General features: G+C 39.2%; 1 protein-coding gene across 2 annotated transcripts in view; it reads right to left on the bottom strand.

The window, feature by feature from the left end:
• Positions 1-15,795, bottom strand: part of slc12a5a (solute carrier family 12 member 5a) — a 183,486-nt gene extending 167,691 nt beyond the window's left edge. For both annotated transcript variants that reach the window (XM_023293988.3, XM_023293989.3), the window contains exon 1: positions 15,440-15,795. In XM_023293988.3, coding sequence (XP_023149756.2) covers positions 15,440-15,611 — 172 coding nt within the window. In that variant the 5' untranslated portion in view covers positions 15,612-15,795. The remainder of the gene's footprint in view (positions 1-15,439) is intronic.
• Positions 15,796-15,999: the final 204 nt, after the last annotated feature.

The raw sequence follows: 15,999 nt of genomic DNA, 5'->3' as shown, positions 1-15,999 counted from the left end.
TGCAGAACTGATTAAGCTCTGTTGGGTTGCACGGGGATCGTGACTGAACACTTCTTTTTTTAAATGTAGCTGCAAATTTTCAATTGGATTGAGTTTTTTTTTTTTTTTTTTTAAAAACATACATTTTGGTGTTCTTAGACTAAAAACCCTTTTCAAGTTGAATTTACAGTCTCCCACATGTCTTCTAGTGAACTCCAGTCGAGATTTACTCAGAGCTTTTTTCAACAGTGGCTTTCTCTTTGCTACTCTCCCATAAAACTTTGACTGGTGAAGAGTGGGCAAGTTGCTGTATGACAGTGCTCCTTCAGAGGAGTCATAGGTGTCTTTGTGGCCTCTCTCACTAATCTCTTTATTGCACAGTCACATGCAGATGTATGCATGTTTCCATTTCTTAATCCATGGATTTAACTGTACTCCAAGGGACATTCAGTGACAATGATTCAATGTGGAATAGCAATAAAATGGAAATCTTCCAAAGGGGACGAATACATTTTATAGCCACTGTAAAGATGAACGAAGGGAGGTGTTATGTCACCTAATGGTGGTCAATTTTTCTGTTTGGAGCCAGGAGCTTCTCTGTTCAAAGTGAGGGGTGGTTATGTCTCCCAAAGCAAACACTAATCAACAGGAAACACTAACCAGTCCACACTAAACAGGGCAGGAAATGTAATTGGGTACAAACAATATTGCGTGACAGCAACCTTTAACCGTCTTCTTAGTGAGACTTTTTAACTAAAAGAATTGGCCTGCTCAACTCAAACATCCTTACAGAGTGTGATGGTTGCTGACTCAAAAACTCACAGAACAGCAAATTAAACCTATAGCACCTATAATAAAGAGTTCAATGTGTTTAGCGTTATATGGCGGCAAAAAGATAAGTTTCAGTCTTCTAGTTTTTTCAGTGGTTCAGCTCCTTAACCACAAAAAGAGCAGAACTAAAAGTAATACAAAATTTATGGATCAGTATGCACCTCGGTTTTGGGGTCATGGTTTGGTGCATCTGCAGTACACCAGAAGAAAAAAAGGCATACATCAAATTAAATATTTGTAATTTATTTTCAAAAAAAAAAAATGTAATCCATAAGTAATGTTTCATTGGTCTTACTTCTAGGCATCACAGTGTATTCAAATGCATTCAAACTGTCAATAAAGGGTAAAATTAAATAAAAATATATACACAAATGTAATGACAATCTTTAGACTCTGACATGTAGACACTAATATTTATATTTTAAAATGCAGGCCTACATTAACACAAGCGCAACAAATTCACGATGACTATTAAATGAACCATGAAAGCAACCCTAAAGCAGATTTTTATTTTTTATTTTTGTCAACACTGAAAACACAGCCTTCCTTTCTGAATAAACTTCATTGAAATCATCACCAAACAAAGCAGTTTTTGCAGATTTATTATATCTGGGAAGTTTTCCCAACAGGATGAGTGTGAAAATGTTTCCTTTCTTCAAAAAAAACACTGGAAATATGGGTCGTCCTTTCTTTGTTCAAATGTGGTTTACATCTGTGCAGTGTTTATTGAATGTTGTACTCTGTGGATCTAACCATTTTCATATCACTGAAGTGATATAACTACGTTTCTTCATTTTTGTTTCATTACCGTCAGCTGCTGTTGCCAATATTCAACCGTAACCAAAACCAAGATGACTTCAGATACAGCGCAGCACTGGGACACAGATATTAGTCAGCAAAGGCAGTAAAACTGAGATACCTGGGATAAATGGAGGAATCAGGTGCTATGAAAACAAACTATTTACCATCTCCACCATGGGTATAGCACATAAACAATCGCACACAAACACAGGCACATGGGTTGTTGTGGATGGTGAAGTCAGTCCACTGAGCACGTCGCTGAAAGCATGAAGCAGGTCACTTTTGACGAGAAGAGGACCTTAAATAATCTCCTGCTTGGCCTTATGTAAAATTATTTTCATATATAATTTAATCTAATTAAGCTGCCATGAGTTCTATGATAATGACACATTGCAGTAGCCTATAATTATAGCTGGCTTTGAGTTTATTATTTTGCATCCATGACTGATTCTCTACATCCACATAAACAACAGGAACAGATAAAACATTATACAACTATCTCTATAGGCAGCGTTAGAGAGGTGGCTATAAACAACTAGTAACACTTTGCTGCTACAAAAAGCTCTGACAATTATCACTCTGATATATGGATTTTCAAAGAAGCATAGGTAAAACTGAAAAGACTGATGGTATAAACAAATATTCGACATAAAAATATTCAGTAAAATTCCGGCTTCTCTAATAAGAGCATTTCTTTATCTGTATGTTCTCTGTTGAATAAAAGTGCAAACTGAATATAATTTTTGGACTGCTAATGATTGTTGAGGATGCCACAAACTATGACCTATATTTAATATGATTTTCTGATATTTTAAAGATCAAACTATGAATCAGTTAAGTGAAAAAAATCAGCTAATTAGCTGGCAGTGAATGGCAATCTACATAACATAAAACACACAAAAAGGAGGAAGGCTTCCAATGGTGAATTCATTGCTCCATAATCTCTTTTTGTTAAAAGTTGTGTACATGCCCTCAACATTAACATGACACTACCACCACCATGCTTCACTGATGAGCTGGTTTGCTTTGAATCGTGAGCAGCTCCTTCTCTTCTCCAGACTCTTCTCTTCCCATCATTCTGGTACAAGCTGATCTTTGTCGCATCTGTCCACAGGATGTTGTTCCAGAACTGCACAGGCTCTTTTTTACATTTTCTGGCAAACTCTAATCTGACCTTCCTGTTTCTGAGGCTCACCAATGGTTTATAACATGTAGTGAACCTTCTGTATTCACTCTAGTGAAGTCTTCTCTTAATCGTTGACTTTGACAGATACGCCTACTTCCTGGAGAGTGTTCTTGATCTGGCCAACTGTTGTGAAGGGTTTTTTTCTTGACTAGGGAATGTATTCTTCTGTCATCTACCATACTACATAATTCCCTGTGTTCATTCATAGTTTTGATGCATTCAGTGAGAATCTACAAAGTAAATAGTCATGAAAATAAAGAAAAAACATTAAATGAGAGGTGTGTCCAGACTTTTGACTGGTAGTGTATAAACACTAAACACAGGAATAACTGGTTTGTGAAGTTACTTTCATGTCAGCTCTTCTAATCATTGTGAAACAGAATTTACAAAGTGCTGGAATGTTCATTCACAAACAGAAAACATGAGCTGGGTTTAGATCATTGTTTTTTTGGGGGGGGGGATTATAAAGAAATTTTAACAGCTATCCAAAAACACTCACATCTAGCAGTCAACCTCCTACATGGTTTCCATGCATGTAATTCTCAGGTTTGTATTTGCCATTCTACGCATCAACTACGTACTATGTTCAAGGGTGAGTGTCTCATGTTCCTCTCAGTGTGCAGGTCAGAAGGCCAGTTTAAACTTGGTGTGTAGAGACCATTAGATCAAAGATGCCGTCTTCCTCTGGAGGGGCTTATCTCTTTCGCTCATCCTTAAGTTTCACACTCGTTTTTTACTCTACCGCTTGTCAGTTAGAAACCTTTGTGTCTGCAAGGAAGGAAAAAAAGATAAAACGCTTAGATGGAACTTCTTAATGAGAGCTGGTACTGTTTTAAGGCTGTTGTATTCCCGTTTCATTCCCTTGTATCACTGCTGGGTGAGATGAGAGATCCTTCTATAAAGTTATAGTCCTCAAATGACATGAATACATAAAGTTAATTACAATAAATTACTGACAGACGCTTGCTCTCTGTGAATTCACTTTGGAAACCGATACCAATAACAGTAAGTGCAATGCGAAGTTAAAAAAAAAATACATTAAAACACCCTTAAACTCACTGTTTTAATGCCACTGTCTACTTCAAGCAGAAACTCCATCAGCTCATAGTTGATTCTTGCTCCTGTTGATCACCTCTGGACCAGACTTACATGCATACACAGACACTCAATCTCTTTCATGTCATAAATTCTTCTTCAATCACACTCCCACTCTCATGTGCACACATACACTACCGTGCTAAAGTTTGGGGTCACCCAGGCAATTTCATGTTCTTCATGAAAACTCACACTTTTATCCATGTGCTAACATAAGTGCACAAAGGTTTTCTAATCATCAATGAGCCTTTCAACACCATTAGCTAACACAATGTAGCATTAGAACACAGGAGTGATGGTTGCTGGAAATGTTCCTCTGTACCTCTATGGAGATATTCCATTAAAAATCAGCTGTTTCCAGCTACAATAGTCATTTACCACATTAACAATGTCTAGACTGGATTTCTGATTAAGCTATTATCTTCAATGAAAAAAATGATTTTCTTTAAAAAAAAAATAAGGACTTTTCTAAGTGACCCCGAAGTTTTGAACAGTAGTGTACTCATATACACACACGCTGCTTCTCCCTTCTCTTCTAGCTAGTGTCATTCACTCAGTTCTAATAGAATGGAATGGAATAGAATGTGCTTTATTGTCATTACACAGTGTACAACGAGATTTGAGAGCTTCGCCTTTTCAGTGCAAACATAGCAAGATAAGTCTTAAAAATCACATTTATTTATATAGCACATTTCAACAACAAGGCGAATCAAAGTGCTTCACAAGGACATTAAAACAGCAGATGAAAACAATTATAAAAAGAAAGAAAACACATTTATAAAATCATTAAAATTTAAGGATGCAGAAGAGTAAAAGAATCAAAAACAGAAGTTGGGAAGCAAGGACATTTTAAAAGTTACACTGCAGAGTTTGTCATGAAATAAGATTTAAAATAACTGTTAGAAGAACTTAGTCAAAAGCAGCTGAGAACAGGTAAGTCTTCAGAATGGACTTGAATGTGCTGAGAGTTTCAGCTGATCTACAGTTTTCTGGGAGTTTGTTCCAAATATACGGAGCATAGAAGCTGAATGCAGCTTCTCCATGTTTGGTTTTCACTCTGGGAACTAATAAAAGACCTGATCCAGATGACCTGAGTGGTCTGGTTGGTTTATACTGAGTCAGGAGGTCTCTGATGTATTTTGGTCCTAAACCATTTAAAGCTTTGTAGACCAGCAGCAGGACTTTAAAATCTACCCTCTGGGTGACAGGAAGCCAGTGTAAAGACTTCAGAACTGGAGTGATGTGATCTACTTTCTTGGTCTTGGTGAGGACTCGAGCAGCAGAGTTTTGGATCAGCTGCAGTTGTCTGAGTGTTTTTTGGGGTAAACCTGTAAAGATACTGTTACAGTAATCAAGCCAATAGAAGATGAACGCATGGACGAGCTTTTCCAGGTCCTGCTGAGACATCAGTCCTTTAATTCTTGAGATATTTTTTAAATGATAATAAGCCGACTTTGTAATTGCTTTGATGTGTTTTTCAAAGCTGAGTTCTGAGTCCATCACCACACCCAGATTTCTGGCCTGGTCTGTGGTTTTTAGCTGTAGAGACTGAAGCTCTAAGCTCACTTTTAATTGCCCCTCCTTGGCTCCAAAAACCATTACCTCAGTTTTGTCTTTATTTAGCTGAAGAAAGTTCTGACACAGCCACTCATTTATCTGTTCAATACACTTTCCTAGCACCTGTAGGTGCTAGGAAAGTGTTAGGTAATTGTTTAGCTGTTGAAAAACTGCTTTTTCAATGATCTTAGTTAAAAATGGGAGATTAGAGATTGGTCTGTAGCTGTTCATTTGTGACTTGTCGAGGTTGCTCTTTTTTAGAAGTGGCTTAATTACAGCAGTTTTTACAGCCTGAGGAAAGATGCCTGACGTAAGACACAAGTTCACAATCCATAAAAGATCTGTCAGCAGTACCTGGGAAACTTTTTTGAGAAACCTTGTAGGCAAAATATCCAGGCAGTAGGAGGAGGAGTTTAGCTGATGTATAAGTGAAAACAGTCTATTTATAAATATACAATATAAATGTCATGAATGATAAATATCTTAAAAAATATATCAGAATTGTAAAGAAAATTTATTTATTGCACTATAAAAAAGTATGCTGCACATTTTGGGATGATTGTATTACACGGGGTGCGTGGATATGAGGTAGTATACATAACAGAGTTATAACAATGTTTCTGTGCATTTCTGTTCTATGTATATTGTGTATATATGTATTTTTTTGTTATAAAAATGTAAATGTATTCTTATTATCATTTCATGCATTGCTCTGTGCTATACTGGACTTGTGAAGAAGTATTTCCAGACAGTTCTGTCTGGCGTTGTCTACCCAAAACCAGCAGAAACTGGTTCGAAGAGGAAATAACACCTATTTGGATTATGTTAATTTTGTCGTTGACTATCATAGGTTAACGCTATTTCTTTTACGACAAATCAAAGTAAAGATGGTTTTACCTTAGCTGACATGTTTCAACTGTCAGATCTGTCAGAATCTGTCAGACCGGCCACCTGATAAAGAAGGACACATCAGCACACGTCAGATGATGCTCTGAAGAAGACTGCAGTTGAAACCGTAGTCCTTATCCTCAGAGACAGAATAAGGACTACGGTAAATAAACTGGAAAAAAATCAACACACTTATACAGGATTATTCAAATGAACTCACTTCGGAGCCAGACATGCACAAAGAAATAAATTCACATTTAAAACACACACACAAAGAAGAATTCATTACAACGAAAAATCGCCACATCCAAAAACTGAGCAAACTCAGAGAAACACACACACACACACACACACACACACACACACACACACACACACACACACACACACACACACACACACACACACACACACACACACACACACACACACACACACACACACACACACACACACACACACACACACACACACACACACACACACACACAAGTGGGTACAAAACTTATCACAACACACCCTCACGGAACATGAACAAACAGTTTTGACAAGAGGCCTCAATTTCGCCATCACACCCACCACAATACCACACGAAGAATTCATACTAGCAGCAGAATTAGCATGCCAGAAATTACAGGATCAGGGACACAAATCGGAACTCTGAAACGCAATAGCAGGCATTTTAAAATCGGCAAAACTTCCACACAGTAACATCACCAAGCAAGAAACAAAAGCAATAAAATCACTCAAACAGGACAACAGCATCACCATCCTGCCGGCCGATAAAGGACGAACCACAGTCATCATGGACACGGACACATACGAACAACAGCTAACCAACATGCTACAGGACAGGAACACATACAAAATACTCAAAAAAGACCCCACAGAACAAAAGAAAAGGACACTAAAAACTCTGCTCAAGCCACTATTAAAAACCAATAAAATAACCCAGGAAGCTTACAACCACCTCATACCCACAGCTCACAAACTATCAGTAGTTAGAACCCTATGAACAGACCAGAACCTCCTCTGGACATCAGAACATCCACAGCTCACAAACTATCAGTAGTTAGAACACTTTATGAACAGACCAGAACCTCCTCTGGACATCAGAACATCCACAGCTCACAAACTATCAGTAGATAGAACACTTTATGAACAGACCAGAACCTCCTCTGGACATCAGAACATCCACAGCTCACAAACTATCAGTAGATAGAACACTTTATGAACAGACCAGAACCTCCTCTGGACATCAGAACATCCACAGCTCACAAACTATCAGTAGATAGAACACTTTATGAACAGACCAGCATCATAACAGATGATAAAGACAGACAGGAGGAGGAAAAACACATCAAGAACGCACTCATACACTGCCAATACCCGATATGGGCCATCAACAAAGGAAAACAACAAGCTAAAAACAAAGTAAAGAAACAAAAGAAAACATAAACAAAACGCGCACAACAACCGGACAATAAAAACAAAGACACAATCACCATCCCATATATCCGTGGGATAACAGAACCCATACAGCGCATAATGAAAAAACACATCAACACAGCAGTAAAACCACATACAAAACTCCGGCAGCTATTAGTCCATCCCAAAGACAAAATAGAACCGGACAAGAAACGCAATATCATTTATGAAATTCCGTGCAAATCTTGCGAGAAAACATACATTGGAGAAACAGGCAGATCATTCAACACAAGACAAAAAGAACACCAGACAGAATGTGAAAAGGAAACAACTGGACGACTCACAAGAACACAAAAAGAAAAAGCTGAACAAGAAAACAAAAAAATCAGCCATCAGGGATCACTGCAAAAGAAATAATCATATCATGGACTGTGACAGGGGGAGGATTGTAACATCGGAGACCAACAAACATAAACGATGGATCAAGGAAGCCATCGAGATCAGGAAGCGGGAGGAGGAGCTACACCCTCTAATACCTGGGACTCCATCCTCCAGAGAGCACCGGACGGCGGGGGGCGTGGCCTATCTGACAGATTCTGACAGATCTGTCAGACTGGTCACATGATAAAAAAGGACACGTCAGCACACGTCAGAGGACGCTCTGAAGAAGACTGCAGTTGCAGTTGAAACATGTCAGCTAAGGCAAAAACCATCTTTACTTTGTTGGTGTAAAAGAAATAACGTTAACCTAGTAAATAACACCTACTGAGTTCAACTATAGCTCAAGCTTCCTGTCCCCATCTTGGCACCCCAGTATTTTTCATGATGCGAACATGCCGATAAAACTTGTGTACACCTTATGGTCTTTAATGGTTTGCTCAGAGACTCTGTCCTGTGCATATTGATTAACCTGCTACAAATAAAGAATTTGACTTGAAGGAGACAACTCTGAATGTTACTGAGAGCAGTTAGGACTCCACTAGAGAAGAAACTTCCTAACATTTTTGCTATATTTATTCCTACTCGGGTCTCTCTCCAGGTTATGTTGGTGAATGAGAACTGGTTTTCAAACATTTTTACCTGGTTAAATAAAGGTCAAAGACATAAATAAAATTAATATAGCCAAACTTCATGACAAGACATGTTGTTACACAGGAGGGTTTTAAAAAAAACTACATAAAATTCTAATCAGGTGGCCGCAGTGTCCCTTTCTCAGAAGAGACTAAAACAGCCACCCCACTATATTAAGCCTGGAATAGCAGTCATCCACAATAGGCCTTTGTGCCTCACTATCTGTGTTCACCATCGGACTGCCCCTCTATATTAAACAGGTTGTCTATTATTTACACAGCATTCATTACAGCACAGGACCAGAAAAGCCTGAATAAACACACAAACAAACAATCCCGGTCAGCCAACAGTCCATTATCACAGAGGAACAATCGCTGGCAGCCACTGCTAGATAAGGAGTTCAGTCAAATTTGAGTGAACATCAACAATATTAATAATAAAGTATTGTCAAGGATAAGGCTGCTGCTGTTCTGGGTTTTTTTCTTTATGAAGAATGATGCTATGAAAAGGCCAACATCAAGAATGAATTTTTGCTCCAAACAGGTAGTCTTTGTTTTCTGTGCCATAGACCTCCACTGTTAAATATAAACCAACCAGCCACACCTTTGCACAGTGACATGTTTCCTCGCTGCTACAGTATGAACACAGGCACTGCAGTAGATTTTAAGTCCTGTTGCCTAAAATAATCCCCACCAAATACAAAACTATACTGCCCAGATATTTTAAGAAATATTCTAATAAGCCTCCTCTACCCCTCAGCACCCAGTACAAGATGTACATTTCTACAGTCGGATCACCAACAAATCATTAATTTTTCTATCAAACTGTATATTTGCAGCCCATTTATACTGATTTATGTCTTCTGCTTGGAGCTCAGAGACGCAGACAAGCTGGAAAAAGTCAGACAATACCGAGAGGTGGACTAGAACATTTTTTGTTTTGTTGACAAAAGGAAAAATACTGAATATTGCTGACCTTCCCTTTAATAATGCAAGCCAGGTCTGCTCTGCTCATCATTTCATGGAAAAAGGCCAGAATAAACATGATGACACAACAGCAAGCTGAAAACAGAGGAATACCGTGTAAATTAAAGTGAGAGGAAGTGCACTGGAAATAACACACGTACGTTGTGGAACTGTTCTTTGATGCATACATAGACAGTTCTGCACATTGATTCAAAAAGCACTTCACAAAGTGATGACACAAACAGACACACACACCTTCATGTCTTGTGTAGAGATGGGCCACCAGCTCAGGGGGAGGAAAAATACCAATCTGTGTTTTTGCTATGTGGTTACTGGAGTGTGTTGTTTTGTGATTACGGCTGTTTTTCACTGTGCTCTCATACTGTGTCATTCTCTTCTGGACTGCATTTGCCTAGAGGGAAACAAAACACCCCAACACAGAGCAAACCTCAGCCAAGTCGGCCCCTCTGCTCATGGACCAAAACGCTGAGGACAAATTGAGTTACGCTTATTAACGTCAAACGTCTGTGTTTTTGGTTCTAAGCTCTTCTGCTACAATAGCTGCTGTTAGTACATTAATGTAGCTCATCCGTGATGAGTACACAAACACGTTTATACACAAACAACAACTGCAGCTTGGCTGGAGACCTCAAGAGTCAAGACTGAGGAGTGTGCAGAGGGTCTCTGGTTTTATTTTGGTTCATATGAGTCCTGACTTCATGGTAAAGAAATAATGGAGTAGAAAAAATGTCATTTAACGTTAAAGGACATCAGAGGGCTGCAGACAAAATGTTTTACAGTAACTTCACCTGTACGATAATCTGCCTCTAATTTGCAGCAACAAGAAGTACCAGACCAGATGTATTTTCATTTATAGATTGACTTTTTAAAGGTTATATAATTTCCCAGAGGTTTAGTGCTTTGTTTCATGTTTTTAGACTTGAAAAGTCCTCTCTGTTGTAAAGTTAAATATACACTAAAGGACAAAGTATTGTAAAACAGTAAAATGTCTGTAATTCATATCTTTGTTGTCATAAGCATTAAGGGACCAAAAAAAGAAGTTGTTATTCATTATATCTTTTTTAAATTAATCAGTAATCTGTAGTTTTTCTGCCAAATATCGGAATCGCCCTCAAAAAATCCATATCAGTCGGGCCCCAGTGACAAACTCCCAGATAATTATCACTCAAGTCTGCTGTTTTCCCCTGACTCTGCTGTAAACACTCCAGAGAGTGCTTAACATCTTTCAGCTAATTGTTTTGGATTAATGGTCCAAAACTTTACCCTCGCAGCTGTTACCGACATCATTTACAGTCAAAACAGGCTTTCTAAGGGGAAACAAAACAATAGGAGCAGACGGTTCAAAACGATAGTTTATTTAAAAAAAAAAAAAAGATTTATGGTCTGCCTGAACTGCAACTCTGGTAGCTTCAGAAACACCTTCTCACTACAGCTATTTTTGGTCCATGCATCATGTGAACAGGTGCCATCTTTGGGAACACAGAATGATGTCCACTGAGTTTGTTGCATGTTATTAATTTACTGAATGTCAGTTGACAAGGATGCCGATTATCAGTTTAAAAAAATGGCTCAAAATTAGTCCTCCTACAAAAAAAATGTTTGATTTGCAATGTAATCACACAGTAAGTAGTTTTTAGGGATCATAACATGCTCCTTGGTAGCTACAGAGCAAAAATTATTTTAAAATTTTGCAATTAATGTGCATAAAATGCCTCTAGGAAGTGATTGAGAGCAAACTGAGCTACAAAGGGACTCAGTATTAGCCACATCAGGTGAAACACAACTTTAGATGAATGCTCTTTCTGCCTTTTCTGTGTTAAGAAGGAATTCTTCACAAATGGTTATCAACTTTATTAAAAGCTTTTATTTCTTCTTTCATAATTTATTTTATGTTTATCAGTAATACAATAATCAAAGTCCATGAATACAGGTTCAAATAATTGTATTAAATAATTTTAATTGCAAATATTTTCCACAACAAGGCGCTACACCTTGACCAAGGGCACTTCTTTACCCCCTAGAAGTGTCATTTTATCAATCCTTCAACTGTGATTTTGAAGAACCTTCACCGCAAAAGTGGGATTTCTGAACAACATGCAAGCTTCAAAGCCTCTCCGCTTTGCCGACTGCTGAGAAAATCCCAGCCCATCCAAAAACCCATCTGCAGCCCGTTCCACTGAGCCCAACAGATCTAACTAAGATATATCTCTTCCCACCGCTGCAAGGTCAAGGGCAGCGAGGGCACTTGGCAGCCAGACGAAGGCCTTCCTTCCTTCCTTCCTGCTGCAGCTAGTCGTCATCAGCCACACCGACTGGCTGAGCCGCCAGAGCTCACACTTCTCTCTGGATCAATAGAAACAGGATCCTGGGCCCAGGCCAAGGGGGAAGACTTTAGATACTGCTCTGATCCGTCAGCTAAAATAAGAATAGGAGCTTTGGTGGAAACTGGAATTATAATGTGTCGAGAAATGCCAGCAACGGTATAATAATATCGACAGATTCAAACCTGCACAATAAATCAGGCACACCTCTTAAAATATGAATTACATGTCCACAAACCTTCTGTATCAGCCAAATTAGCTCTCTTACACACACACACAATATGGCAAAATGTCTGCACATCTAAACTGCTGAACTGATTATTATGTACAAGAGCCGCAGCAATTAGTAGATTTTAAGAAATATGCGAGTCATCTTTAAAGAAAAAAGGCCAAATCACGCAAAAAAAAAAAATCTTGAAGTAAGTAAGATTGCACTGATCAAAACAACGAATCAAAAACAGACTACTGTTAATCAGCATAAGTGTTGGCAGAAGCCCTTAGAAGTACTTCTGCAGTTGAATTAAGAAATTTCCTATCCACAGTTATCTATCTGCAACATTTCCCTCAAACATACGTACGTAAAAACCCAACATTCATCTGCAATTTATCTCTTAGCTCTACTGCAATTTTTAGCCACACAAAATCAAAAAAGAATAGGAAAAAAAAGGTTGGTTTCATAATGGTACTTGTTCAGTCCGAAGTGTTTTCCACCTCACTGCAAGACCATTTGCGAGACAACTATGGTGAAACTGTACTGCGTCGCCATGGCAACCGGAAAAATAGATGCGCAGACATCGGTCTCCACAAGGCACAGCGTACATGCGGGAAAGCCCTCCAATAAAGCGTTCCCCGGCTCTTAAGGGGAATGTAAGGAGATGCTGAGATTTGTTCCTACCAAGTAGCGCTGCCATCTTTCTGTCCAGAGGAATGATTGATGCACACTCGGGCATTTCAGCGGAGAAACGCTGAGGAGGCCTTTCTATATTAATTCCCTTTGCTCAGGAGCAGTCTGTGGCATGTTTTGAAACCTCCGAGGCTTTTTCTGTAGCCACTTGTAGCAATGAAAGAGAGTGCTGGCCTGGTAATCAAAAGCTTTTATTCCTCTTCTCAGCTGCCAGCTGGTTTATCAGTGGAAATCTGTCATTACCGAACCTTGGTGCACCAGGAATGATAATAACACAAGGGAAAAAACAGCTAGTATGTCCTGTGAAAATGATAGATGTGCACCATAAAGTGTAAGGACTGAGAGCTTTGATAGAACGTCTGACCTAAAAAGAGAGCAAAATGACTGTTTATTATAATATTTACCTATTAACCCTCCTGTTGTCCTCATTTACGAGCACCAAAAAATATTGTTTCACTGTCTGAAAAAATTCAAAAAAATCTGCAAAAAAAATCCCTAAATTTCTGAAAATTTGCAAAACCTTCAGGAAGAAAATTCAAGTAATTCCTTAAAAATGTCCCTTAAAAGTTTTATTTTTAAAAAAAAATAAAAAATCCCCCAAATTTGGCAAGAAAATCCATGTAAGTAGTTTCTAAAAATTTGTAAAAATCTTCAAAAAAAAAAAAAAACTAAAAATATCTAAAGTGATTACATATATATCAGTAAAACTTCTAATATTTTCTTTAAGAACATTCACAAAAAAAAAATAAATCAACCAAAATCCAGCAAAATTTGCTGGATTTTGGTTGATTTCTTGTGAATGTTCTTAAAGAAACATTTTTTTCAACATTTATTTCCACTAAAAAAAAATTCAAAAATTTCCCCAAAAATGTTTAAAATGTGGACATCAGAAGTTTCACTGTGAAAATTTTTTTTTTCACTTTTTTAAACTTTAAAACGGGTCAATTTGACCCGCAGGACGACACCAGGGTTAACACATGTTGCCTCAACAAAGCTGGATCCAATCAGCGCCTACCAACAGCTGCAACACTCAGAGAACCTCAGTAAAAGCATTCACAGAGAATCTTGGGCGTGTGGCCAATTAATATGAAATGTCATGAATGTAGCAGTCTTCAACGGTTAAACACAGTACGAAACGTATTGATTCATTTGCAGATTAATCTTTATTTGCACTTGGCAGGACCTGAATGATTGCACTTTTACCTAATGCTAATCATTGCTAATGGTAAAAGGCTCCCACTCGTGCACCAATGGGAATTTCAGGGGCCATTTGTTCTGCGCTGCTGCTTTCGATTCACACAATGAGTGGCAGGACTTTGATTATTTCAATCACGTGAGCTGGTGGCAGGATTGAACCACAATGGCACACCGGTTCTCCTGAGACGGGGCAGAGGGCTACTCGGAGGGAAGTAGAGATTAAAAATACCAACGTCTGAATGACTTTCTTTTATTCCCTTTGCTGCCATGTATTTTACAACCTAAATAAATACAAACCTGGGCCACAGAAGAGGCACAGAGAAAAAATAAAATAAAGCCATGGCATATGGCTGGAGTGCACCTGACATTGACATTATCCTTTAACCCTCATGTTGTCCTGCAGGTCAAACTGACTCGTTTTAACATTTGAAAATGTGGGGATAAAAATAGATTTTCACAGTGTAACTTCTAACGTCCACATTTTCAGAAAATTTTGAACACTTTCTGGTGGGAAAAAAATGTTTTAAAAAATGCTTCTTAAGAATATTCACAAAAAAATCCACCAAAATCTGGCAAATGTCGCTGGATTTTGGAAATTATTGGAACTTTCTTGCTGAAGGTTTTGCAAATTTTCAGAATTTGGGGGAGTTTTGGGATTTTTTTCAGACAAAGAAACAATACTTTTTGGTGCCTGTGAATGAAGACAACAGGAGATTAAAGATCAAGGAAGCAAGTAGTTTCCCTGCTCACTCCAAATTGAGGAATGTGAGGAGAATTACACAGAAAAAAATACACATTTCCGCTATAAATCAGGGTACAGAGGAGCATATAGGCTAGTATAAGAGAAATAAAGTGATGTTCTGCTGAGCTATGAACGTGTCTGGACACATGCCAGCAGTGTAGGCAATATTTACTCGTCTGAAAGCAAAACAAATCCCATTCTTGTTTGTCAACACACTGCATGCAACTTCCAGCATTTTTTGCGCAATGCACCTGTAACAATGCGAATTTTGCAGAAAACTGAAAGGACATTTGCACACTTTGCTGTGCCTCTGTCATTGACCAGACCGTGTTATTAGGCGTGTTATTAAAGATTCCAGTCACACGCAGACAATGTGGCAGCAGCCTGTTAGCATATAGCAGGTGGCTAACAAACGGGATGACTGAAGCCAGCCGGCGTGAGAGTCTCTCCTACCTTTCAGCACCACCACCACCTCGGCGCCGGCTGCAGCCTCCCCCTCCGCACCGCCTCCGCCGCCGCTGATCTCGGGCTCGTCTCCCTCGAACAGCTGGTTCACCTCCCCCCCCTGGATGTCCGAGGGGCGCCGGTCGCCGTCGCTCTTGGAGACGGTGAACCTCTGGCTCATGGTTGTCGCCGGTGAGACAAGCGACGGGGTCTTCTTGCCACGGTGCGGGGTGACGCGGACGGCGGAAAAACGGTGTCGCCTGTCTCCTGGTGCGGCTGTCCACCGTCACGGACCACTAAGTTTGCCTCCGACTACTCTGTCCCGGACGAACGGGCGCTCTTCGTGGGTAAATCAGATGTGAAATGCCGAGTGGAGCATCTCATCAACCGGTGTCTGCTGGCTGACGCGCACCTGGGTCCTAAAGCCGACTGATTACTGCTGCTGGTGACGTTGTGAAGAAAAGTACTCCATTGACTGACGTCTTTTATCCTCACACAGGTGTTATCCATTAACCCTCCTGTCGTCCTGCAGGTCTAATTGACCCGTTTTAAAGTTTGAAAATGTTGGA

The sequence above is a fragment of the Amphiprion ocellaris genome, chromosome 5 (genome assembly GCF_022539595.1).
Source record: "Amphiprion ocellaris isolate individual 3 ecotype Okinawa chromosome 5, ASM2253959v1, whole genome shotgun sequence".
In the NCBI taxonomy this organism is placed as follows: domain Eukaryota; kingdom Metazoa; phylum Chordata; class Actinopteri; family Pomacentridae; genus Amphiprion; species Amphiprion ocellaris.
Note: the sequence above shows the minus strand (reverse complement) of the source record. Positions and strands in the feature narration are given on the sequence as shown.